Source organism: Oryzias latipes, chromosome 5 (assembly GCF_002234675.1).
Source record: "Oryzias latipes chromosome 5, ASM223467v1".
NCBI classification, from domain to species: domain Eukaryota; kingdom Metazoa; phylum Chordata; class Actinopteri; order Beloniformes; family Adrianichthyidae; genus Oryzias; species Oryzias latipes.
This window is the reverse complement of record NC_019863.2, coordinates 8,897,304-8,924,565: the sequence shown is the minus strand read 5'-3', so window position 1 is coordinate 8,924,565 and position 27,262 is coordinate 8,897,304. Positions and strand designations below refer to the sequence as shown.

The window sequence follows — 27,262 nt, the reverse complement described above, 5'->3', positions numbered from 1 at the left end:
TAGATCCATGCACATCTTTGTTTTCCTTGTCTCCAATATTGCTCACCATTTTTGCTGCACCGGTAATGTTATGTTGAGCTGTAAAGTGGGAGAGAGTATAAACAGATGGATGACGGGAAGATGGGGTGGGTTTCCCCCACTTTAACGGTCCCACTCATATATCAGAGTTACATTTCTAATAACCTACTACCGCTCTACAGAAACTATGTACTAAAAAAAAGGCATTTTTTAAAATTTATTTTATCTAAAAACTGCATAATCATAATTAAAAAACCACTGGGAAGAACACTTTTAGAATAGTTGAAAGATGTTTAGAGTGGGTCTCTAAAACACACACCCATACACTCTCCCACACACACAGATAAACTGATGCCTTGTTAGCAAACAAACTGTAACTTTTTTTATTAAAAAAACAAAAATCCATCATTCACACAGTCAAAAAGGAAACAAATGGCCAAATCAGTTTTGGATCTTTAATTGATAACAGTTACGCCAGTGTTACAGTAAACACACCAACAGGCTGAAGGTAGTAAATACCAATACAAGTTTCCCACTACTCTAATACTTCATACAGCAGAATAAATTATACCATGATAATATACACACATGCGGAACTGAAAAAGGAGGAAAGGAAAGCACAGATGGCAGAAAGCAACTAAACGGGTTAGGGATCAAACAGACAAGAGGAGGGGCAAGGAGCTGTATACCTTAAATATCCAAATGTTTGTTGAAGCAAGTGTTAGAAATGGTTTTGATACACTAAAGACAATTCTAAAATTTGTCCTTTTAAAATATACACGAGAGAGGCATCTAAGCGGAGCAGCTGCAGCAGCTGCAGTTCAGTGCAGAATCAGCTTTCCTTTGTTCTCTTGAAGTCTCATTGGTCCACCACTCATATGTGACTCTGCTTGGTTTTCTGGTGCAGGAGAAGCTGTTGTCACAGTCATGCTTGGCCCAACCCTAACGGCACACGCCGAAGAATTTCCTCCTTGGTCCATTTAGAGCACCAACCCACGTGGTCCAAGTTCAATAAGAGATGAGACTGTTTCTCACCGCCTTTAAAATATACAGAGTGGTCCGGAGAGTCCATCTGAAGACACCAAGCCTCCATTTTCCTTTCGGCTTGGAAAGGTTCCCGTGGAAATAAGATTTTACTAATTTATACAAAGTTGTTTTCGCAAAGGGCAGAAAAACAGAAACCGCACTTTTGGCTGAAACAGGTGAAGCAATTAAATACAATTCAAACAAAATCAACATTAAAAGAAGCTAGTGAAAGAAGTTAAAATAAAAACGTTTACTTCCACAGATCCCACGCTTACCTCTCACTAAATGTACTTTCTGTTTTAGTGTAAAACATAGCTTTTTAAACAAACAATACACAATCTCCTCCAGCTACTGTACATTATTATGTTTTTAGAGGTGAAAGAGAACCAGATTCTGCCAAAAGTCTGCATACATCATCACAATGATGTCAATTAAAAAAAATTATCTGAAAGAAAGGGGAAAAAATACTTCAAGGGAACAGCTGGTCCCAGATCATGTCAAAAGTTAACTATGAGTACTACACAAATGCTTCATATTCACTATTAATGCATTTTTTCTTTTTCTCTGTCTTTTTTTGTGTGTTTTTTTTTGTATAATTCAGTACTTTAAGTAGAGGATTAGACAGGGCTCCGGTCCAAAATGAAGTGGGGGGGACAATCAGTGGTTTTTACCTGTGGCCTTTCACAACTGACTGGATTATGAGATTTTCCACAGCGCGTGTAAATGGCACAGCTTGTCTACTTTTTAATCTTGTGACAGAAAATTCTGGAATGCTCATAGTGTTTTTGCAGACACAGCCCTAGGAATGTATTGAAGGAATGCCTATTTAGTCAGAAAGTAGAAACCAAGTGAAGACGTTAAAAGAAAAAAAAGGTTAAATAAATGAGGAAGTAAAAAAGGGACATTAGCAATAGAGAGGGTCATTGTGAATTAGCTTTGACATTATATTTGTGTGATTTAATCTGCTTTACACTGTTTAAGTCACCCAGGATTTCCCTAGCAGATGGGATTTGGAAGGAATGGGGGCGGAGGTGGAGTTGAGTTAGCCCTCCTTGGCAAGGTCCATATTTCAAAATACATTAATTTCCCCAATCCTGTTTTTGCAAACAATGCCTTCTCCCCGTGGACGACGGCTAAGGATGGGAAGGAGGTTAAAACGGGAAAGCTATTGGTCGCCAAAACCCTCGCTTAAATTCCCTGCTGAATCCATCCGAGCCAGACTTCCCACAGAGTGGCCAAGTCCTCTAGGAATGTCAAGAGAAATATGAAAGTGGGAAGGTCAAATCGCTTCGAGCTCGGGGAAGAGCAGCTTGGAAAACGATCATCCACTCCTGTGCCGACACACACAAACATACGCGGGTGATAGACACTCAGAGACTGTCTGTCACCCAGCGTGCTTTTACACACCAACACCTAACAGAGAAAAAAGATACAAATGGAATTGAAGAACAACAGAATTCACCATAATCATATAACAGCAAGGAGAATCTTAACAATATCAAAAAAGGAACAAGAATTAGAGTCTCTCAAGTGATATTGGCTTTGTTAACTACCATGAACAGCAAGGTAAAGTACATGTTGTGGAAGGTCAAATGTGTGCTGAGCTGCACCAATGGAACGGCGGAGAGCAGGCCCTCCACCCTTGGAATTGTCTCTGCCCCCTTGAGAAAAATAAACAGGGTTTGGGGGGGGGGGGGGGTTCATTGGACAGGGGCACAAATATATTTGAGAAAAACATGGAGAAAGCCACCTGTTACTTCAAACAGGTTTGACTTCCATTCCCCAAAGCGACCCCCCGCCCCATGTAACTTTGTCACTTTCTCTGAGGAAATGGCCAAGCTGGAGAATGAGCAGCAGAGGGACACTGGAGTTCAGACTTGATGGAGCGTGAAGCTGGTGGCATAGAGTGAAAAAGAAAGAAATCGGTGTGGGTTCGGAGCAGGTTCTAGTAGGCCTGTCCCGTCTCCACCTGTAGGAGCCCCAGCACCGCCGAGTGGTCCCCAAGCTTCATCCTCCTCTGGGTGGACAAGCTCACATTCTTAGCCAGGTAGTCGACAGCAGCTGCACAGAGACAACAGCACAACAAGAAGAAAAAGTGGATTAGACAGGTGGTAGTTTAGGGTCATGCCCTCATCTCAATCCTGTGATTAGGGCTGAAATGAGTTATGGCAGAAGAAAATAGTAAAATAAAAGATTCACACAGTAAGAGTGAAAGATAAACATCCATCCCCTGCCCCTTGTCTGAGGATGGCATGCTGTTGGCACAGAGCATGTGCATCCTGGTAAAGCCTCCATGCTGTCACTCACATGGGCCCCTGTGTGTGTTCTGTGTGCCAGTCTTCATTACTACTGGCATCTCTGATTTCATGCCCTCCACACTCTGCATGGCCGATCATTTTCATCGTCAGACAGCGGCTCTCTCCTCTCTCCTCCGTTCATTACCCATCCACTGTGCTCAATCACCATCTTAATTAACCTCACATCAGCTCACATCCGCACTGCCGTCAGCTTCAAAATGCTGCGCTGCACACTCAAGAGGTGACAGACTGACGGGCACTGCAGGCCTGCATTCATGTGCAACATGGGCCCACTTTGAAAATGAGAGTCGCCAGATGCACAATATGCCAAGTCACAACCACATAAATACAAACAAATGTCAGTTGTGGGCTTAATGGGGAAGTGTGCTTCATTTTACCTCCTATGAATGGCTTTGACAGCATCACTCAATTATGCTAATCTAATAAGGCAAACTCTTTCCTGTCCTGCGGGGGTATGAGTGAGGAAAACAAGAAAAAGAGAGGTGGGCAAGAGGACATTGTGGCCCCTCAGGGTGTCCCGTTCTTTGAAGTGGCCCTTTTACTCGTTCCCATCCAAGTGGAGTGGGGTGTGACTGAGGCAGCTCTGAACCAGGATGGAGGTGGTGGGGTAAGAAGGGGGGATTTATCAAGAGCACGTGTCTACCTCCACCATTCAGGCTCCAAAGGTCAGAAGGCTCTCTTGTTGGATACGGCATCCATTCATAGTGTTTTTTAGTTAGTCGACACATTAAAAAAGAGTTTGACTCACTCTGGCCGTACTGACTGTACTGGTAGCCTGCAGTGACAGGGTCCACGCCGTAGCTGGTGGCGCTGTAGGTGGGGGGGCAATATGACTGAGAGGAAGCCAGGCTGTCCACACTTTTGATGCTGTCAGAGCGTTGGCTGCAGCTGGCTGAGATGGGGTTGGAGCTTTCCAGGCTGCTGTGCAGGGGGGATATGGAGAAATCGTGCTGCGGCTGAGACGGTACTGCGCTGGGATTACTCAGGATACTCATCACCTGGAAAGAAAGCACAGGACGAGAAAGATGTTTGAAATTTCTAAAACGAATGATCAAAGCATTCACCGAGTTGAGAAATGGTACTTTTTTCATGCAAGTAGTGTCATCTTTGCTCTTCACGGTGAACAAGCCTTCAGAAAGACACCATTTCAGCTATGAAATGGGGAAAAGGAATAACTTTCCCATCTTTTCTGAAGAGCAAGGATACAAGGATCCTGATGAGGTTACCTAAAAAAAAAAAAAGAAGAAAAGCGAACAAGAGATACTGTTTCCATTAGCTGGCTCTGCCAGTAAGTGTTCTGCAGTGGGACAGAAGAGTCCCAGGGTGATAATAGACCCACCATCCTTGCCAGACAGCCCCTGTCCCAGAGCCTGAGGCCTGAGCCCAGGCCTACAGCTCAACAAGCGCCAAGGGAGTCCCTAATCCCTCGCCCCTAGCCTACCCATCTCATGAATAGTAATGGAGTTGGAACTGGTAAATGATCCCCTCAGATCCCCACACAAAGAAGGTTGCACAAACCAAAGTGAGTGGACCATTGATGCTGCAGGTTCTGGTTCATCTGAACCTTAAAGTCTGGATTCTGTTTATGTTGCATGAAAGCGATTCTGTTCAGTGTAGCGGATAAGTTGAATTTATCAGAGGAAGGTTGGAAAATATTTTACAATAGAAGATGCTTAATCAAGCTGAAGTGATAAATCAGTGAAGCTTTGTTATCTTTTGCTGCACATTTTCTTAAGTAAAGAGTGGTGTGGTGTGTCTGAGTCAGACAGAGGGTGTGGTGGATAGGAAACCGTCTCACACATGCTTTCCTCCTGCTGCAGGAAGGCCTTCCTCTCAACATCAGGTTCATGTTGAGCTTTGCTATGCTGCTCTGGCCTTTGGCCCCTCTGCTGCTAAACCAATTAGCCCATCATGGAGGTGGTTAAACAGGGGTGATAAGAACACAGACAAATGCCTGCAAGTGTGCAGGAAAAGACAAATGTGGTGATGCAGGAGCAATGCACCACTGATGTGTGCAGCCAAAAGTATCCCACAGAGGGTAAATAAACGACTTTCTATAAATTCATCTTTGGAAATGTCCTCCATAAGGATGCTCTACAAGCAAACCAGAGACATAAAGGCTGGTTAGTCAATTCCACATGTTCATTCTATCAGTGAGGAAAACCCCACCGTCCCTTACACATCTGCAGGCAAAGTGTGTGACATTTATCTATAAGAAACAAGATTCATAGCCCCCTTCATGCAGGACACATGTTCCTCACATATGGAGCTGAGTTAAACACACAGGAGGAAGAAGGGTGAATATTCTGAATGTAAAGTGAAGGAAGAGGAAGCAGCAAAGTGTCCGACAAGAAACAGCTGGAGGGCACCAGTCCATTTTAGTCACTGGTTAATGGAAGCTTGATCACATCGCTTCCTCATGAAATAGAATGGCCAACATTTGGCTCCATTATTAGTCATGCTTGTACAAGTTCTTCAAAAGAAGATGGCCTCTTTTCTTAGCCATATTGGAGCTTTTCTATTTTAGCAAATTAGGACGGGTTAGCTGCTATAGATTGCGATGCGCGTTTGTATAAATGAAAGGAGTATATTAATGAGTTTGGATGAGGCATACCTCAGAGGGCAGATCCTGGTTTTCTGTGCATACTTTTTTTGTTTTTGTTTCATTAAAGCACTTATTTTTGTTAGTCCACTCAGGCAAAGTCATCTACTTTTAAACTTGCTCTTAAAGTCCCACTCCAATCATCTTTTAAACTATTGAAAAAGCGTTCCCAAGTGTCTTTTAATTATGACTATGCCGCTTGTAGGGTATCAAAAAACCTGTATCGTTTTCTAGGGCATAGTTTCCTGAGAGCAGCAGGAGTTCATTAGAAATTTACCTCTGAGTTGTTGGCACGCAAGTAAGTCTGCTCTCATTTTCCATCATCCCTTTGTTAACTCTCTCTCGCTAGCTTACAGCCTCTCACAACCCTAAACCTAACATTAGTGGTGCAACAAAAACATTGGAGCTATCTAACCATACAGTTTTGATATCCAGATGCCAGCTTGGACGAGGAAAACAAAGACGTACACGATTGTTGCATCTACGACATAGCTACAAGCTTTTTCCAACAGGACTTTTTTGTCTGCTTCTGATTCACAATAATTTAAATAAAGAAATACTCAGAAACACAGTTTTAATCCTAATTTTCTTTATATATGTTTTCCATCATAAGACAAATGCAACAAAAACACAATTTTCATTGGACTGGCTTTAATCTTTTAATCTTTAATCTTGTGGCACTTTTACACAAGATAACTATTAGGATTGAGACTATTTTGTACACATTTCATAAAGCAAAATTATCTCTAGACATCAAAGTAACATTTTTCTTCACCTGTTGCTTCAAATGTTATAATATTAACACATGATGTTAGCAAATAAATCAGTTTATTTCTGCCACACGTTTTAAAATATTGAGACAGAACTACTGAGTTTAAGTCAAAGTTTTTCATAAATACAGGAAAAACTCTCATAGATAAAGGAGTTTCTCCCTTCCTCCCTCCTCCTCCTCCTCCTCATCCTCCTCTCTTTCCCTCTCCTAGCACGCAGCGCGCTCTCAGCAGCCCGTTGTTCATTTGTTGTTTGACTTTGTGTGAGTGCTGGTTTGGGAGATAATGCGAGCCAGGACCTAGTTTAAAGGACAATGCTCCAGGGCGTTTCTTGCCTCCCTTTCTGTCTCACACCCTCTCATTTTTTTTCGTCCCTCATTCTCTGCAGACAGATTACTTTATAAATAATAATAATAAAAAGTAATTAATTCTCTCAACTTCTGAGCCTCCCATCAGCCTGTGGCAAAGTGAGCGGGGAAGTGTAAATTGATACAATGTGCATCCTTTCAGATAAATAAATAGCACACTTTAGACAAAAAGAAATGCTTTCATAGCCCCTTAATTTTCCTCGACAGTCCAATTATGTGTTTTTTTTTTGTTGTTGTTATTTTTTTAGTTTGCTTGAATGTTTACTAGTTGTCCTTTGTTGGTGTTTGCTGTCGAATAAAACCCAGACAAAGCTGAGAGCGGCGCTAGGAGTCATACAAGGAAAAACTGATCAAAACTTGGCAGAGAAACGTGAAGAGAACAAGAATGTGCTAATTATTTTTAAACCATTATAGATTATTTCAAGAACACTCACTTGGATTGGCAAATTCTTTCTTTTTTCTAACCGAAATTTAAATAGAAATAATTTTTTAAAATTTGAATCACATGTATACATTTATAAAATGTAGCTTTTAAATATTTACAATAATTGAATCATAAAACAGTTATATTTTCTTTACAAAACCATTTTAACTTCTTTAAGTTTGACAGCAGCATTGTTCCTTTCAAAATAAAGTACACCATGTGTTAAAAAACATCCTCCTGTTGCAGGAGGACGAATTAAAAATGCAAGAAAGCCAAGTCAAAAAGGGCATTTTCTATTGTTGTGACTTTGTTAAACTGTCACCCTTTCCCCCCTTTTTTTTATAAAATCCTTTGTTTTTTTAATTTTTACTCGTAAATGCAATGATAAAAGCCAGTTTAGCTCGTGCTGGTTTGCGGCGCCTTCTATCCGTGGAACCCAGGTTTAAATCCGGGCTGCTCCCTCTTCGCTTCTCTGCTTCTGTGCCGGTCCCAAACCCAGATAAATTGTGAGGGTTGCGTCAGGAAGGGCATCAGGCGTAAAACATTGGCAAGTTAACCATGCAACTCATCCTCAAAAGAGAGGTTGTTTTACTGTGGCGACCCCTGATGGGAATAGCCAAAAGAGAAAGAAGAAGACTTGTAAATGCACTGATACCTGAGCAACAACTAGGCACTCTTGTGCAGCGGAAGATATAAACATGTGCTCAACTTAACTACATTAATATTTATTCAAATTGTTTGCATTTTTAAAAAAAGCCAAATAGCTATAATGGGAGGTAAAAGGGCCACATGTCACGCTGGAGCTTTAGGTTGCTGACCTGTGGTCTAGACACTTCTGGAAGTGACTAAAAACTATCCAAAAAATTATAACCCTTGTGGCAGATGTCACAGTTGCACCTGATTAAGGGATTAGCCTTTACTGGATTAAAACAGCAATATATTACCTGTGTAAAGAGAAAAAATAGAAAATGGTGTATGCACTTGGAAATAAAGCAAAAAGGGGCAAAGGAGAGACCAATATTGGGGGTGAAAGAAAAGTGGAAGTACAAAAACTCCTCTAGGACTGTGGTGGCCTGAGGGCCAGCCTGCCTGGAGAGCTGATAGGAACCCCTTCTGTTCCTCACCCAGCACCAGCTCCAACACACCTCACTCCACAAATACTCTTAATCTGCGCAATACTGGATTAGTCCTTCTGTCACCGATACCTCCCCGTTCTGCCCAAATCAAAATGCCCCCAAGATATACCTTTAAGTTAGGCAGAGGTCACTGGGGCAGACAGGGAAGAATGAGCACTCCAAATGTCTGCAAGTTATCTGAGCGCTGCAGAATAGCATTGTGCACCTTAGCAGATCTGCCTGGCTGATATTCGCTCCAGCGGGGAACGATTAAAGATCCACAGTGATGACACTGAATTTTCAGATCAATATTTGAAGGCCTGTCCTGGGGGTGTGATTACAGAAAGAGAACAGTTCTTAATTCCATGACCCACAAGTGACACAAATCCAGTGTCTGAAAAGTGTGTGACTTTGCAAACAGACCAGATTTTTACATGGGCAGCCAGCATAATTGAATTTAAAAGAATAGAAAATATGTATTTACTTAAATTAGCAACATGTCCACATAGAAATCGGACAAACAAATAAAAATGTCACAGACTTTCCCCCCCAAAAGTCAGTCAACTCCCACAGCATCCCACCCTTCCCCCATTCCTCACATTAGAAGGCCGACCCAGCGGGCAGTAAGGCCCCACATCTGAGCAGACAAAATGACTATTTAAAAATAACAGTGATTGCATAAATTGAATTAAAGCGTTTTGGTCACGGTGGAGGTGGCGCGAGGGGTGGCGTGGGGCCGCAGCAGACAGCAGGGACGGTGGCAGGCAGCAGATGACGTGCCCGAGTGCCACCGCGTTAATTAGCTGCAGCACGTTAATAAAAACTGAAGTGTCTTCCACCATCGCTGCAGGATCGGGAGCCAGCATGTGAGGTAGAAGGGGTGGAGGGGCGGGCTGTGGCGATGCAGAGGAGGAAGTGGGTTTTGAAGAATAAAATGCGTATTGGCGGGGTTGGGTTGGGCCGCTAATTGTGTTCAATTAGGCTGCTGATTGGCACTGACAGAATCTGGGCATTGACAAGCCAGGCACAGATGAGGACGATTAGCGGGCGCTGGAACAAGCTGTCAATCCTCACAACACATTTGCCCCTCTGCGCCTGCCTCTCCTCCGTAGGTGTTCATGCATACAAAAGAAGCTCAAACAAGTGAAAATGGATGAGAGTTCGTGTTCAGATTAGACCTATTCACCTTGCAAATTTTTAATTCCTTTCTGGTCCACTTTGCTTGTGTCAAGATAGCACAGCTGTTGAAAGCAGAGGAAGGTCGCCTCCCTCCCAAACGTCCCACTGTATCAGCTATAAACTTGGCCCCGCACTAACCAGAGGTTAATATGCCGTCTATTGGACTGCAATTGGCGAATGTGTGGGGAGCAATCCTCTATTCTCTGCTAGTGATATGCTTGAGTAACTATGGGATGGATTCAGCCACTGGGAACAAGAGAGGGCCCCCTCTCAGCAGAGGCACACACACAAACACACACTTTCAACTCTTCGCACCTTGCACAGACGCCTCTTCTAAATTAAACGGCAGATTTTCTGATTCCAGGAGAGTGGTTCCAGCGAGGCATGGACTGTGTGTGTGCTCCGGGGAGGAAGGCGAGGCAGATTGAGGGAGCGGGAGGGAGGAGGAAAGAGGTGGGAGAAGAGGAGGAGTGGAGACTGTTTGCTGAAAACAGCAGGGGCCAGGTCTAGTGAAAAATGTCAGGTCAAATTGTTCTTGACAGTGTTAATAACTGCACCTCATAGCAATAATTACATGTAAATAAATAGTGAAATAGCTCTCAGCTGGAGACTGAGTGGGAAGAGCTGCGGCACGAGACAACCAGCTGAGGATCCAGCACTATTCCATTCTCATCCCATTGTCAAAGGCGACAGATGAAGAGACAAGAGCAATGATGCTTGCTGACATGTTTCTGCTCTTTTTTTTCTTGCCCTAAGAAGTCTTTCTAGCAGCTGGATGAGCTTTGCCAAGTGACAGAGAAAGGGGGAATCTGCAGAGTAAAGAAAGGGGGACATGCCGAGAGGGAGAAGAAGTCAGAAAGTATTAATCACAGCAATGCACCTGTCAGAGTGGCATCTGGAACTAACAGGAACCGCATGGGGCTAGACAACAATCCAAACGTCGGGCTAGCATTGAAGGCCAAAAAGAGCCCACCTTTTTTCCCCAGCCCTCCCACAACCCCATGCATTCTATCGCCAGAGAGATGAGTCACCTCCAGTTTGTGACAGATATTCCACCTTTCCACAGGTTTACAATTGTTTTTGTATTACTTTTGTTGTTGTTTACACCATCTGCCTTCTCATTGTGTGTCCGTATGAGACGGGAATCTCCGCAGATGAGCTTGTGACACTGTGTATGCCCATGTGTAATAAGTGTTTTAGATAGGATCAGTGTCTGCGCCCGTACTTTAATAAAAGCAGTGCCACTCTCCACCTTATAGGCATTTTAGCTGCGTGGGACACACAGCATGTGAATCAGTCTCAGTCATTTTCCTCCTTAAATCCCCATCTTCTAGGATTTACTGAAATTCATATTGGCTGCCTCTGCAAGATAAATGTAAATCACATTCCCTTATATTTACTATTTATCAGGATGCAGCAGCTCACTTTCAGCAGGAAATATCTCTCACCCGCACACAAACACCCTTGCATTTAAATAGCATTTTTATTGTCCGCCATAGCCTTTCATCTGGGCGTAGGGAGAAGAGCTGCCTCTCCAGGGGAGAAAGCTGGAGCAGGAGAGGAAGGTGGGGAGAGGGAGAGAATGCAAAGCACTATTGGCAAGGCATCATTGGATGACAAAAAGCCAAGTGGAGGGAAGCAAGGTTGGTAGGTGAAAAATAGATTATGAATACACCAAGCGCCAACTAGAAATATTTTGGAATGAATACCAAAATGGCAGCACTCTGCAGCGAGGAGAGACTCAAAAGAGGAAGCGAGCAACAAATGGCTCAGGTGCATGCATGCACTTTTTGGAGAAGGAGGCCTACATTCAAAGCCACCGATGTGCTGTTTACCTGGCACTTCCTATTTCTGAACGGGGTCTCAAAGTTTCCACTTGAAAGACGAGCAAAATGAAAACCTAATGCTGACAAGTTTGCGTAACAATCTTTTACAAGACAACTACGTTTTTTTTTGCAAAGGATCATTTGGTGTGGAAAAAATATTTTCTCAGAGTTCAAAAGTGTTGCAAAACAACAGCGAGCACTAATAATCTGTTCAGAAACAGTATAGCCAGTGGATATGATTTACAGTCCCTGGATTTTCTTGGTGACTGCCAACAGCAGGTCTCCTTTTTTGAAAGCCTCTTACATCTTTTTTTGTACTTGCCAAATTGAAACAGTATTTGTTTTAATGGGAGTTCTAATTAACCAGTATGTATTCCCCCACTTGCTCTGCGAGTGGCTGAGCGTTGAATGCAGGCTATGCGCTCATCCCCTTTGATTTGTTGTCAGCGGAGCTTGCCAGCTGACACAGTGCCCGGTGAGAGGCTTAATGCCCAAGTTTTAATAATGTGGGGGACTACACGAATCTCCCCTTCTCATTGGTATTCAGGTGCAGAATGTCTTGTTAGAAGTCAGGGAGGGAGGCGGAATGAAGCCAGCACTCCAGATTGTTCCTTACATTTTCCCCTCTTTTTTTTTTTTCTTTTTTGGCAACGGCAGAGCTTGCTTCTTAAAAATAATTCATCCCATTTTTAAAAGAAGCGTCTGCGCTAGCTAATGGAAGAGCAGCAGCACAGTTTGGAGTCTCCCCTGGCTTATCTCTCTCAGACAGTTGTGGGGAGTTGCTGGTGAGCATGGTGTCAGCGTGCGTTGTGCGGTGCAGCGCCGCGCGGGCAGGCAGGCCTGGGGACACAGATCAAAGGGAGGCAGGGGTGAGAGTCGCTCTGCCTCTGATCCTGTGTATGTGTTGGTGTGTGTGTGTGTGTGTGTGTGTGTGCGTGTTTGTGTAGGCCCGGCCCACTCATACAGCCCAAAGGCCCTGCTCGTATACACACTCACACATCCTTGTCATTCCGAAACACTTTCACAAAACTGCGAGAAAGAAAAAAAAAAAAGTTCCCCACAAAACTTTTTCAACTTCATCGCCATCACAACAGCAACATCATCCTTATCCAAAATATCTCTCTCCAACTTTGATTTGCTCCTTCCTACCTCTTGTTTGCAGACACAGCACTTTAGCTGTGGACCTTTTTTATTCTACAAATGCTCCTCCCTGGTTCTAGAAATTCCCACAAGAGTAAAAACCCAAGTTCAGTAATTCAGCTCATCTTCCAGCTCTGCAACCGGTCCAGCAGTTGTTTTCTTTCCTCCCCCAGCAGGTGTCCCTGTCATGCAATGATTAGGAATTTACCCAAATGTTTTCACACATATGCAATGGCCATGAATCTGTCTGCTGCACATCATCTGGGGGGGAAAAAAATACCTAAAGGTCTTTTTCCAGCCTCAACTTTGTTGAAAGAAGACTAGTTCTTCAGAAATAATTGACTTTTGACCATCAAAGCCTCATTTAAGAAAGGTTCATGTTTGAGTTTTTCAAGCTTTTTCTTTCTATGATGGTAAAAACTGAGACAGTTTGAGCTAAAAAAAATACTAGAAACCTTCATGCCCTTGCCTTTTCCGGTTTCCAACACCCGCTGTGCTGGTAAATGAAAGGACACCAACAACAAAAACACACTTCTGGCTCCATACCTTTTGCCCAGTCAGGCACAGCTTCACTCTGACCCTTTAATACACTGCTTTCCTGAACCGGCCAAAAATATTGTATATCCCACAATGACACCAAGCAGTTTGGAGTGTGGATGGTTTTGCCACTGCCTGTAATGGGAAAATGTGAGCTGTCGGGATGGGTTATGGAATTGGGATGGAAGCGGGCTCCTGTCGGGACTGCTGAACGCTGCAGGATTCCATTACAGACATGGCACCTCGCCACCGCAGCCCATTTACTGCGAATCACAGAATATTTGTCAATCTTTACAGCAACTGCAAGGCTATCAATACCAGGCACTTGAAGAAATGGCTTGCACGTACTGTACCAATGCACAAGCATATCTCCAGCAAACAGATCTGCTCCTAGCGCCATCAAATTGTTCCTCCTATCTCGACAGTATCTTTGAGATGTTCTGTTCAAATTTTTTATTATTTTATTAACTTTTACACTGCAGGAAAACAAAAGTAACAGCTTAAATCAATCTGAACATTGATTCTAAAAGTTTTCTGCACCATAAGATGTTTTTATTCTTTTTTCTTGCATGCTTTTGAAATGAAAAGGGTTGGCCAGCGCTGCGGGACGCAGCAACAGAAAGTTAACTTCCCTTCTGCTGACGGTGGGAACATGAATCTGCATGCTGAGAGACTGATAGGAATGCCACACATTATTCTGTTGGCACACAGACCGTTTCCCTCTCAGTGTACCATGAAAACATCTATGAAACATGCACAGACTCCAGTATTTGACTTTAAAGTAGCAAAATAAACTAAAAGTACAAATAATGCGCAGAAAAATGCTTGATAAGTATGTCATTGGAAAGACCTTCATCAATCCCACTTGAAAGAGTAATTGAATACTGGAATCCATGCTGTACAGTTGCCCAAAAGCTCCTGTCCTAATCCTGACTGTGACAGGAAGTGTTTAATATCCCACGACATTCTCCAATTGCATGAGAAGAAAGGGAAAGAGCGCGACAGGGCACCCCACGCCAGTAGTGGAAGCCATTAATGAAAAAGATATATGTATATAATAATACTAAAATCACTCTTCGTTCCTGGTGTTTTTCTGCAGGTTTGCAGTGAGAGCATTAGCAGCTAAAACCGCGGTGCCACGATTAACAATCAAACACGCTGTGAGCCTCCATGTTATCCTCCGTCGCTCCAGCAGGAGAGAAAATCTCTTTTTTGTCACAAAATCCTTAATTCTTTCTTCTTTGAAGAAAGAGGGTAATACCAAGAATGTTTCCAATCTGCTTTGAGAAATATTAAAAAAATAAATAAAAAAAACTCCCAATAAAACACGTGTGAACGACAGGGTAATTGTGGACAAATGCAGCATTGAAATTCATTTTCAACTCTTTACACACCATTTCAATCTTATTTTCTGCCTGTTAACCACATCTTGTTGGTGAGGGTGGGCAATACTGGCCAGTATTGATGGGTAATTGTGTATAATTCACTCCGTTTACACGATTTGCATCAATCCAAATCATTTCCCATTCTGTGCTACTTACAGCTCAACCTCTTACCATAGTGACATTTAAACGCTCATTAACTAAGGTGTCCAAAAGAGGTTAACAATTAAAATCCTGCACTTTTCAGAAATAGAGGAAAACAAAACAGCACACACAATCCCATACACCAAAATAGCAAAATTCAGTGTACTTAAATTTAAAAAAAGGGCCAGAAATCTATCAGTCAAACAGCCGAGCACAGTAACAAGAGAAATGACCAGCAGCGTGAAACTCCTCTGTTTCACAGAAAAAGACATGAACAAACTCACATATAGCATATTCTTGCAGCTGCAGACAATTACATGAAGAAGATTATGGGTCTACATTTTTAAGCTTTAGCTAATTATTTCATCTGCATGCATTCTCACTGCACTGTGCAGGATTTAGATGTCCCAGGAAAGTCGAAACCGCTGTTTGGAGCAGCTTGAGCACTTGCGGTGCTATCAAGATGAATTTTAATTTGTTGATGTTAATCCAATTGTTTTACGAATGTAGTAATTTGGAGTAGCTAAAATAAATCCAGGGCTTTGGAAAGGCGAACATAAAAGCCCACCCTGGCAGTTATTTTGCTGAACATGCTGTTTCAGTTTTTAATTTCAGTTGAATATAATTACACATTCTGATGAAGAAGAAGAGCAGCAGGGACGAGGCAGACTAAAGAGTGCTAATGGCACCTTGTGAGGTAACATCACTGCGTGCCTTTGTACAGATATTGGACAATGTGGACTGACCTGTGGGGAGAGCCCGTTGCCAACTGGATTCATGTGGTTGCTCGATGCTGAGGGGCTCATGAAAGTATCAGAGTAGCTGGAGAAACTGTGGCGATTTGATGACAGGCCATACGCAGAGCTGCTGTCAGCACTCAGGCCTCCCTGATGCATGGAGGAGGGAGGCAGTGGTTGGGGTCTGTGGAGAGTGCTGCTGCCCTCTGAGGAACACACACAAATGAAAACACCGCATAAAAAGATGTGCCAACTTCTCAGAATAGTTGCAGCTCAGCTTAAGCTGATTGGGTCATGTGTCAGATATTAGCTGTGGAGGGGGACTGACGTGAAACTTTATAGTGTGAGACTTGTCTTTTTTACTGTGGCAAAGATGTGATTATGAACGATAACTACTTGCTGTATGGTTCTTATGCGCAGCACATGATTAATACAACCTTATTAACATGTACATAAAATATGAAGGCATACCACTAATAAACAGGACTAATGTAATCTTTTGCTCAAATTCAATTATGGTCAGAGGACACAGCATGGTGTAGGTTTGTGTTGAGCAGCCTGAAAGAGTTTTACCCTGCGACAGGGTGGTGCTGGGGTAGCTGGACTCCGGCAGCTGGTATGTGGGTAAAGTTGGCATCCCTGTTGGTGGAAACCCTCCAGGAAGAAGGTGGTTGAAAGCTGCTAGCTGATTGGCTCCAGCCTGCTTACGCCACCGAGCCCTTCTGTTGCTGAACCACACCTGGAAGATTAGATTCAGCACAACATTTACATTCTGAAGAGAAAACTATACATTTTTTATTCAGTTTATCCTGTTTGCTGTGGCTATTCCGCTCAGTGTGCCTGCATGGCTGGACTCCATTTCTAAGCTTCTAGTCTGCAGCTTCTGTTAGAGCTGTTATTCTTAAATGGCTGAAGCTACAATCTGTGTAAACAGGCCACTCTAAGCCCTTCTCATGGGGTAGAAGTCATTCAAAGGTCAGAGGTGGGCTTTTATCTAGTGCATCATACTTTACAAAAGTGTTTGTAAAGTCAAGAACATTTAAAGGGGGACATTACTTCTCTAAAGGCAAGAGAATCCTGTACGATCTTGAAACGTTTCTTCATCAGTTTTATTTAGAGACGAAGCTATTTAATATCAACTTTAAAACTAGATTTGGCAAAAGCATGGCAGAAATGAGCAGCACCCAAAGAGAACAAACTCACAATGTCAGTTTCTTGAATGGAAGGGGAAAAAGAGGACTCTTTAGAATGGCAAAAGATTTACACATTTTAAAAAGCCTTCTGCTTCAACAAAACATGAATATAATCAGGCTCTTTTGAAAGGAGCCAGCAACCTGTTCCATTTAACCAAGACAAGGCTAAGGCTTCACTGTGTGCTTGGGGTTGAAGGACATTGATCTATGCCTCGCACAAGCAATTCATCAGAGTTTAATACACTGTCAGCGCAGTTCATCTACTGTTGTGTTTCAAACGGCCAGGGCTATTGTGAGAGAACATGAAAGAGGGGGACAAAAGCCCCTCCATACGCCACAGAGAACAGTGGACACAAAGAGGGGGCGTCCCTTTTAAACAGGTCTTTAAGAGCGACACTTTCAAGGGGACTTACACAGCGACATACTCTGCTTTTTGGGGGCTGCCTCTTTTTACACACACAAACATACATAAGACAGAACTCATATAGGCCTACAAGGGATCTCAGCCCAACAGAGATCTTAATTCAAATGTGGTTCTTTTTAAACCCAGGGCGCTGCTTCTGTAAAGACCTTCTCCGCTCTCCGCCTTTGGCTCGGTTTACAAGGAGGAAAAATAAGATGCAACAGGCGATTGCGGCTTGCTGTGTGAGTGCTGCTGAAAAGGCCAAACTTCAGTTGTACAAATGGAAAAACCAACAGGAAATCTTCATCTCAAGCCCGATTGCTTCCAAAGAGCCGTCCGGAATCCCTCAAGCAGCTATTCCAAAACAAATGTGGCTCCAATGAAATTTACGCTATTGGGATGTAGTGGAGCGTGCTCCGACGTGAACTAAGCCCCGAATGGGCCAGACAAACAGCTGCCTGGCCCAAAGGAGGGGGGAGGCAGGGGTGCACGGGTGGGGGATGAGGGGCACCCCCTTTCCCTCTTTGCCCTCCCGATTCCCCCACCCCGCTGTGCCACTTCACCTCTGACCCCGTCCACTCACTCCACCTCTCTTTTATGCTCACTTTAACTTCCTTCGGCCTTTGTCATCCAAGCTGAGGAAGGAGGTGCTCAATCACAGCAGACACAAAAACACTTAAATATTGATACCACTGTCCCCTTTTTTAGGGTTGAATTTTGGGAAGTGTGTGTGTGTGTGTGTGTGTGTGTGGGGGGGGGGGGGGTCAGACCTTATCAAAAACCTTTACATAGTCGTACCTCGTTCTCAGGTTAATGTCAGGTAGCTTATTATTAAATCAAACTTAACACATCTGCTGTTAATGTCAGAAGTATTTTTTATATTAGAGAAAAACCCAATTCTAACCCCTTTGGTTGTTTTGTATATTTTTATGAATAACCGGGGGGATTTGAGCCTATTTTTGTCAGAAATTTTAGATGTTAGAAAACCATAACCTCTTCGAACCATTGGGGGTTACATTACCACAATGCTGCTTAATAAGGGCTCTTTGACTGTGAAATAAAGGCATATCAAAAGGGCATATCAAAATGTTTAAAAATGCATATAATTATTATAATCTGTTGGAATGAATTCTTTTTCTACATTTTTTGCTGTAATTTGGTGGTTCGAGATGGCATAAAAACCCATTACGTCAACAAAATGGTGCATTCTACAAAATACAATCCAGTTTTTTAAAATAAACACAAAAGGGGGCTGATTCATCCACTCCAATGACATGGAAGCAGAACCGACTGTGCAGCAGAGAGTGGCTTTCTCTGGTCCTCAGGTTCTCAGCACAGACAGCGATAAACCTACACTCAAAATGGCAATGCACGCGTGCCCATATGTTATCACACATATGCATGCAATACTAGTGCAGTCTTGCACATTCACACATCCACTCTTGAACTAACATACAGCCTGAAGCTGAGGATTTGAGGCTGCACTCTGAGGCTGGAACCTGATCACAAAGTCACCTTGGACGAGAGATTCTTCTCTGCTCTCAATCCGGTTTAATTCTCTGCAGTACAGGAAGCTGCAGCACCACCTGCATGTCTCCCTATCTGCCCACTAGTATGAAGCAGAATTCAGAGACTCCCTCCTGCCTTATTTTTGTGAAATAAAGAGGTTGCTCTGCATCTATTGCACAGCTCTGCAGCAGTGGATCGCTGTGCAGAAAGTTTTGGAGGGTTTACATGCAGCTTGTACAAATAGAATAAAAAAGAATGACAGGCACAAAAGGAGGTTGTAGATACCGACATCAAACCTTAAATTGGATCACAAGCAGTGCTACAATTTTTCCTTATCGTGAATTCCTGCATAAATTAGTCTTTTAGATCTAAATCTTTCATTCAATGTTGGTAAAAATATAAAAGAATTACATCCTGCCTTCGCAGATCAGCGATAAAAAATCCTCAGTGTAGTACATGCATGACATTGGACTGCAGAGAAAAACAAAAATTAAATAAATACTGTGTGTTGGCTTTGTATTCAATAGGATCTCGGCTAAACAATCCCCCATGATTTAGTGCTGCAAATACCTGAATCTGGGAAGGCTTTTAGGAGCCAATTTGCAACATTCGTTAGATAAAAACCAAGCAGCGAGAGATAATGACAAAACAAAATGGGCCGCTGACTTTCTTTCCACCAAAATGCAAAGAGGTGATGCAACCAGCTTCAACATATAAATCCTTTTCTGTCTCGTACCACGCAATGCCCCCCACCCCACCCCCACTCCTGCCTCACACATCCAGCTTCTTTTCTCTCTTCTTTCCCCTCCCTGCCTGCCTTCCAGACTGGCACTATGCTAATTAAAGTAGCTAGAAGTGTGAATTTGTGAGGAGAGTGGGATTAGCTTGATAAGTATCAGGAGTACAGAAGCACTGTACCAAAGTCATTTAAATTCTAATAATAAGAAAGTGTTAGAACATTCACATTGATGCATTGCAACAATTTTGCCCCTACAATCTACACAAATCCTATTTATTCCTTTATGAAAAGTAAACCAGCACTTGCGGGAATTCAGTTGCCTATTGGGTTTGCTTGCGACTATTTCGCTTTGTTGTGGTTTTTCTTTCATTGCAGGCTACTGAAGCTTGATGCATTATCAGGACGCTATGATTTACAAACCGTGCAGGAAACCCAGTTAAATGCATGTGCGTCTGGTTCAGTTGATTCCAGTTCCATCATCTATAGCTAAAAACGTCCAGCAAACGGGCGTTTTCCCTGTGCTCTCATTTAGGCTTGCACAACCACAGATAAAGGAGGAAACTTTTTACCAAATTGATTTGCACGCTTCATAAAAAGCCATGCTTATGCCTTATTAGATTCCACTAACTATAATAGCTACATGCAGAATGTTTATTGGTAATGAAAGAGAACCTATGTGACAGATTTGGTAAAGCGAGCTGGCAGTTGCACGCTGAGATGATGAGCTTCAGCCAACATTCAGTATTGCTCTCAGTCTCTTAAAAACTTCAGTTTAAACAGGAGGCCAATGTAATTTGCCACATCCGTGAGAGCTGATTTACAGCGACCTTCAGCCCATTGCCTGCACATCTCCTTCTCCTGAACGCGCCTCGCACCTGGTCCTCTCCTCAGAGGGAGCGCACGCACGGATGATGCTCTCATGGAATAGCTTTGCTGTTTGCTTCTGTTAAAACTGAGAGGTTATCAGATGGAAAAGGAAAGAGCACACGGCATGAGCAGAGGATTTAGTGAAGGTGGAATTGGCAGCATCCACTCCAACTGAGACAGCCTGGAACTAATTGCTGAGAGATATGGATCACATCACACAATTTGTCAGGTGGGGTGATAAAACCATTGCAGGACTCATGGTGGTAAAGGAACGCCAGTAGCTCAGCTGAAAGGGGCAGTTGAGCTGACCAAGATAGATGGTGAGAGGTGCTTAAAATGACAGGCGAAGGCAGACACTTGGGGGTAATGGGGGTAGCTGTGTTTATGAGTTTAGGTTTGGAGTCAGAGCTAAGCTTGTCACTTCCGCAAGATTTCACCAGTTAAATTGACGACACACGTTCGCGTTTTTACGGAGGTTCTAAAGGCACGTTTGTTTGGTTTGTTTTTTTTTTTTGCACCAGGCTAAAAACTGCTTTCCACATTATCACCATGTTTAATGACAAATGGATGACAGAGAAGCATGACAGCTCACACAAATTCCTGGTAAAATATGAGTGTTGGAGACTCATCCACAGCCCCCCAGTGTCTATGGGAGCCCCAAACTGTAGTAAGTGTCTGGACATCTGCAGGATGCGTCATTGCAGCTGTTCTGGAGAAGCTTTGCTCTCAGGCCGAAGGGTGTCCTCTCCTCTGATTCACAATGGGCCATGTGGGCACCCTTGTGAAAACCTGGGGTGGGACTTTGTTTCGCGTTTTGGTATTTAAAAAAAATTATACAAGCATTTTAAGAAGAAAAAAAGATTCTAAATTTGATTAACTTAAAGTTGACATACAAGCATACAAAGATAAACTGTTCCTTGAAGCATACAAGCTGCAGCAATACGAAGGACATTTATTTTGGCTACCAGAGCTCCTTTTTCTTTATAGCATTCTTAGAAAATTAAGTTTGAGTTGACCTTTTGAGACTTTCAAAGCCTTAAGAAATTAGATTATAAGGAAAACAGCATTAACAAATTATAGCCATGACTCAAATTCCTCAGGTTTTCACATGAGATTATTTAAGTTGATTATCTAACTGCAAAGAGACAGCAGTCACTCCAGTGTCTTTCTTCTCCTGCTCTCACATTTAGCCAATTTTGGGAGTGCTGGTCCATAAATATTTGCCACACTGCTCCAATAAGTCACAGGTATTTCTATGGGCATGAATTACCCTCCAAAATGAAGTTTTACTGCCCTTGATGGTAACTCTGATGGGAGCAGAAAAAATGCAGTTGTTTATTGACGTTGTTGTAGTTTTAACGGTGAAGCACGAACCTGCTAACGTTTTCTTTGAACTTTATCATTGTGTTTCATTTAAATAAGCATGACTACAATCTGTCTCGTTCACACTGGGCTCTGACACGCTTGTTCAATTAGCCACTTTCAAATGAGTCTATGTAAACGCGCCTCTATGCGTGTCTATGCACGTCCATTTAACGTCCTTAGAAAGTTAAACCAGTTGAACTTTGACCAATCAGGGACTCAGATTTGGTAGTGACGTATGGATGATCCCCCCTTTAATTCACGGTAGTGCCAACTGTTTGAAAATTAATCATGAAGGAGAAATTAGTCATTTCTGTTTGTGCCCGGCCGTAATTCTAGGACACACAGTCTTTCATATCAGAATAGAGCTGTGAAAGAAAAAGCCTGGAGTAAGATTCACCAGATTTACACCGCTTTGACATTTCGCACCACGACTCTTTTCACAACTCTTCTCACAACTGCAGGTTCAAGCGTCAGTACTGGGTAGCGACAGTCACGTGTGAACATCATATTCTAACCGTTCATTCAAGAATGTATATTTAGTGCGTTCCTGGACACGCATCACATGCTTATTGTGTACGTAGCATAAGAAGCAGCTGATATGTTCTTCCGTTTTTGTTTTATTACCTCTGTTTGCAGCCAAACAGAGGTCCAACCATGAGACCATTCTGAGTGAATTATTAAACACACAGATATGTCGGAAACTCTTCCATGTTGGTGGGGGGGTGCTTTAAGACAGACAAAGACATGTGTGGAATCAGTTACCGGAGCTGCGTGTTGGCAGTGTGATGAACAGTTAGCAAGCGGTGAGGAGTTTGGGTAGTTTTAATGTGAGTCTGTGGGGCTGTGGTAAGAGGAGAGGGCTAACCTACACACCCCTCACCCGTCCCCCCCTTTCTTTTTCTTTTTTTTACTACAAGTGGCTGATTGATTAATGTTGTTGTCCGGGCATGGGGTCCCTGGAGAGGATGAGGAGCCCTGTGTGATATGTGGAGGGTTTTACAAGCAGCGGCAAGCTTGAAAGTGATGGGATGAGATCCTGGCCAAAGGCCGAAATGAGAAATCCATCAGGAATGCGTTCCCTTTCTCTCCCCTTTTTTCTCTCCTTCTCCATCGTTGGGGGAACAGCTGCTGCTGTAACTCTACTGTACACATCTTTCTTCAATCTCACATACAACCGAGGAGCACTCAGGCTGTCAGAGCGCGCTCGCTGCTGCTCGGGAGTGTGGAAGCAGGAAGTCTCTCTGTCAAGCGTTTGAACATGAAGGGTAATAATGGAAAGCAAACTCTCCAAAATTTCACAGTGAGCGATGATAAAAGCGGAACATGGTCTTGATAGATGAATATATCAGTGCTCTGGTTGGAAGAACAAGTGGTGTCTTTTTTTGTCATTTTTTCTTTTTTTTCTCTGTTTGTACAGAGCTCTGAAGGCTTTTTAACCAATGCTGATGGAAGAAGCTCTCTCTGCTTAACGGAAGGCTCACTTCGAGGTCCCGTCACCCACAATGCACTGCAGATACTGAATCTTAAGAAAGTAAAAAGTCCCTTGTTTTGAAGAAATTGTCTTATTTTCAGACTTGCAAGCCAGTACTTTTATCAAGAAAGTTTTCATTTGCAAATAATCTTAGTCATTTTTACCATTGGTAATCTGTTGTTGTTGATAAGATTCATAGTCAATGTTGGTTCATTATAAACGTTCCCTTTCGATCTGATTCACTGACCTAAAATCAATCCAGGACCTTTTTAGCCAAAAATTCAACCAGTGTGACTCAGAGAGAAACACTCGGGTACTAAACAGATTAGGTTTTCCAGATTTCTTAGATTTCTTGCAAGATGATCAAGTGTAAATTAAATACGTGTACAAACAAATATGTAAACAAGAATTAAAGACAAATCCATTCACATTTTAGTTTCATTAAGTTCAGCCCACTGTTGTTTTTCTACATCAAAATGATCAACATTCTGTCGGCACATTCTAGCACACTGTGTGGCTATCTTAGCTAAATTCAAAGTGTTTCCACACATTGGACTGGAATGATGCACTGATTCATTTTTGCTGCATCACAAGTGTGCATCACTGTGATGCACTTGGTTGATTATATATTATATTTAAAAAAACAAACTGTGCTTCCATCCATATGGGATTTTCCAAAGTAAATTATCGATTTGTTTCATTTTGAAAAGATTTTATAATGGTATAGGTCGATTCAATGAACAACTTGCCTCACACAAACCGATCTGGTTGGATCATAGGAATATAAATCGATTCAATGATTAGGTCGATTACTCGTTATACCCCTATAGTTAAAAAAAACATGTCCTTGTGACAAGACTTTTTTTCTTAAACTACGAATTCTTGGTAAGACTATTTTCATAACCCATTGTCAGATTTTCTTTTGCTTATTTAAAGAAAAGGTTTAAATATGAAAGATTTTTACATTTTTTCTATATTTTGCCGTGTACAAATAAATCAATACAAAATGAATAAAATAAGGAAGCAGTATAAAGAAAAGTTTATGAAATGTAATATTTCAAATTAGACCCCTTCAATTTTAAAAAGCTGCAACATTAAAGATGTAATCACAACAGCAGGTTGATAGTTTTTGGAGTACGTTTTGAATTACGGAGGCTCACAAATAGTGGATCTGACCTGTACTCTGGCCTCCGTGAGTTTTGTCCTCTGAGCCAGCTCCTCTCTGGTGTAGATGTCAGGATAATGTGTCCTTTCAAAAGCTTTCTCCAGCTCCTCTAGTTGCTCCGCAGTGAAGGTGGTGCGGCTGCGCCTCTGCTTCCTCTTCAGGGGCAAATCGGGCTCCGAATCCACATCTGAACCGTCATCTGTGCGGCTACCTGAGGTGAGGAGAAAGGTGCAGAGGGTGCCTTCTGTGAGATAACACAATCAAACCGAAGTTAGGTCGTCTTTTGTGAGAATTAACTGTGGGCTGTTTGCAGGAAACACCAGCGTTATCTGCATTTTAAAAAGGAGCCTCCTTTGTTGCTGTGGAGAAGGAGGTTTGGCATCAGAGAGGATTCACATGACAGCTACTCTACTCTGAATATACAACTGGAAGAATATTATCTTAATCTGTGGATATTTATTTAACATAGAAGAGGCCCTGATATACAATCCTGCCTTTGAGCTGGGCCCCAGAGGCGGTGAGGGCTGAGAGCTGAGAGGGAGAGGGGTGCTGATGCGTGGAGGGGTTAATCTGCACAGGCCACCTTGCTGCTCCTCACCCTGTTTTTCTCTGTCAATGGCCCAGGGTGCACTGCTTATACACAACTTAGCCAAAGTGTGTAAAATAGAGCACAATATCACACCAAACCTATTCAGTCCCTGTGTGTTTCCACCTGCTATCAATAAATGAATTAAAGCACATTTGACATTACTTTTCAAGCATTCAACTGAGCAGAATTTCTGCTTGAGAAATATAGATGCAGCTCAAAGCTGTACAATCCAGGCCGACAGGGGAATTTTTGACAGCAAATACGCATTAGCATTGCACATTACCATTATAACTGAATTTAGAAAATTGCATCATTTTCACCTCCTCTGCATGTCTATTCAAACTACATGGCCCTTTTCATTTCATGTCATAAAATTCTTATTTTCATAATTTCCCCATTGAGACATTGACAAGGCGGAGTGATGTGCCAGTCTTGCTCTAGGCCTTGTTGGATTGCATCATGCACAGTCCAGAAAGTGTGGGAGACAAAAAAAAAGGGAGATGTTTAAAAAAGAGGGTGCAAGAAGCGATTTCTGGCTTTGGAGGAGACCTTATGCCGTTCGACTGAACCGGAGAGGCTCACCTGAGTCTAACTCATTGTTTCACAGCTCACATTGGTTTTACTTCAGTCAAATCTTTTAGCATAAGTGGAAGGAAAAAAAAGGAATACTCAGACCATGCTTCCAAATAACAACTGTGAGAACAAAAGAGCAACAGAGCTGGTGAAGTCTCAAGGCCAGCTCCAGAGTTTAATTAAACAAGGAATTATGGGATTATGTGGAGACTATCATTACAGACCACTCTACGAGTCTTCTACGAACATTTTTTTGTCCCCCTGAGCTCGTGCTCAATGATTCTCTGCGGATTACATGTGGCTGCAGGACATGAGGCCGCATTCATTAAATCAATTCTTCAGTCTTATCCTTTTTAATAAAGATTGATTCTTGAAGCACAAGCTCACACCACTGCAGACACCCTTGAACATACAAAGTTGAATATGTACATACACCACATAACCCCTTTGTTGGTTTTCATGAAAAAGCCTACATTCATTTACACGGTAACTTGCCATGACGACACTTGAGACCAGCCCGGCAGTCTGCAGATCACTTTCCAAAGTCACCTCTGTGTCTCAGCGGGAAGAAACGGAGGTCGGAATGGACATATGTTCAGAGGACTTTGGAGAAAGACGCCAAAAAAAAAAATCCCCCTTCATTATTTTCTTTGTTCTTGCTTTTTGCATTGGCTTTACTACACCAGTAAACCTCTTTAGCAATCTGTGCCACTAAGCTAATGACTGCTAAATACCAAAAGAATCATTAAACTGCAACACATCTGCTCTTGTACATGAACCAGAGGCAGCAGGTCAACAGCCCTGTCTGCGATAAGTAAGGCAAAATGGACCATGGTCTTTGCTGCATGGAGCCAAATAGGACTGAGGGTCTAAAACTCATCTATATGCTGACTATATTTGGTGGGAGAGGGAAAGAGAATAACACACGGCTGCCTTCTTTGTTGATGTGAGGCTCAGCCTGCAACAGAGAATGAATACACCACAATGGAAAGAAAGCAAGCACCTCAGAGGTGGCTCTAAATTACAAAAGATTAAATTACCAAAGATAAAATGCGACTGAATGAAATCCATGCACGACTGCCGAGGTCAACTCTTTAAAGGTCCACCAGCCACAAAAAGCTACATTCTGATTAGACCTTTGTATAATACGACTGCAGTAATTCCCTCTCAAAGGTTCAGTGGATATTGATAAACCACTCGTGCCTTGTCTCATTAGTTGTTGTCCAATTAGAATCTAATTATGTTCCATCCACTGGGCATGATTAGTGCTGTGTACTCTCCTCCAGGGGCCCTCTAAGGTTTACCCCAATAATGATTTAAATTATAAATAGGAATTAATCAGGTTTACACTCTACTTTGTCAGTGCAAATGCTTGATTAAGATGAAAAATAACACCGGGAGCTATTTGAGCAAAAGCACCTAGACTTCTTGGGTTTCATGGCTTCTGAAAGATTTAGTTGACCAACATTCAAATTGAAACATATAAATATAAATTATGATTTATTTTACCATTTGCAGATTCTTAGAAATCTTATTAGTAAGCAAAGAAAGAATTGCAGTAAACACAAAGTTTTAGATTTAAAATTGATAACAGCAATGTGTTTTTCCCCAAATAAAGTAAAAAATAAAATTCCAGGAGATATTTCACAACCTCTTAGAATTAGTTTCAAATATCTTCCGGTGTAATAAGCTTTTCTTCTGCCCCCCTCATTTCCTTTGAACATTGAAATGTTGGAGAATAAAGAACCTGCTAAGAAATAGGATTCAGAATAAAGGGAGGACCAGCCACAGCAATAGCTTTA

General features: G+C 42.4%; 1 protein-coding gene across 3 annotated transcripts in view; it reads right to left on the bottom strand.

Moving 5' to 3' along the window:
* Positions 1-459: 459 nt before the first annotated feature.
* pax7 (paired box 7) overlaps positions 460-27,262 on the bottom strand; it is a 43,142-nt gene continuing 16,339 nt past the window's right edge. For 2 of the 3 annotated variants that reach the window (XM_011474828.3, XM_011474827.3), the window contains 5 exons: positions 24,310-24,509; positions 16,160-16,325; positions 15,596-15,792; positions 4,111-4,360; positions 460-3,105 (listed from right to left, as the gene is read on the bottom strand). In XM_011474828.3, the coding sequence (XP_011473130.1) occupies positions 2,990-3,105; positions 4,111-4,360; positions 15,596-15,792; positions 16,160-16,325; positions 24,310-24,509 (929 nt within the window). In that variant the 3' untranslated portion in view covers positions 460-2,989. The remainder of the gene's footprint in view (positions 3,106-4,110; positions 4,361-15,595; positions 15,793-16,159; positions 16,326-24,309; positions 24,510-27,262) is intronic. The other variant, NM_001305635.1, reaches the window with a different exon arrangement.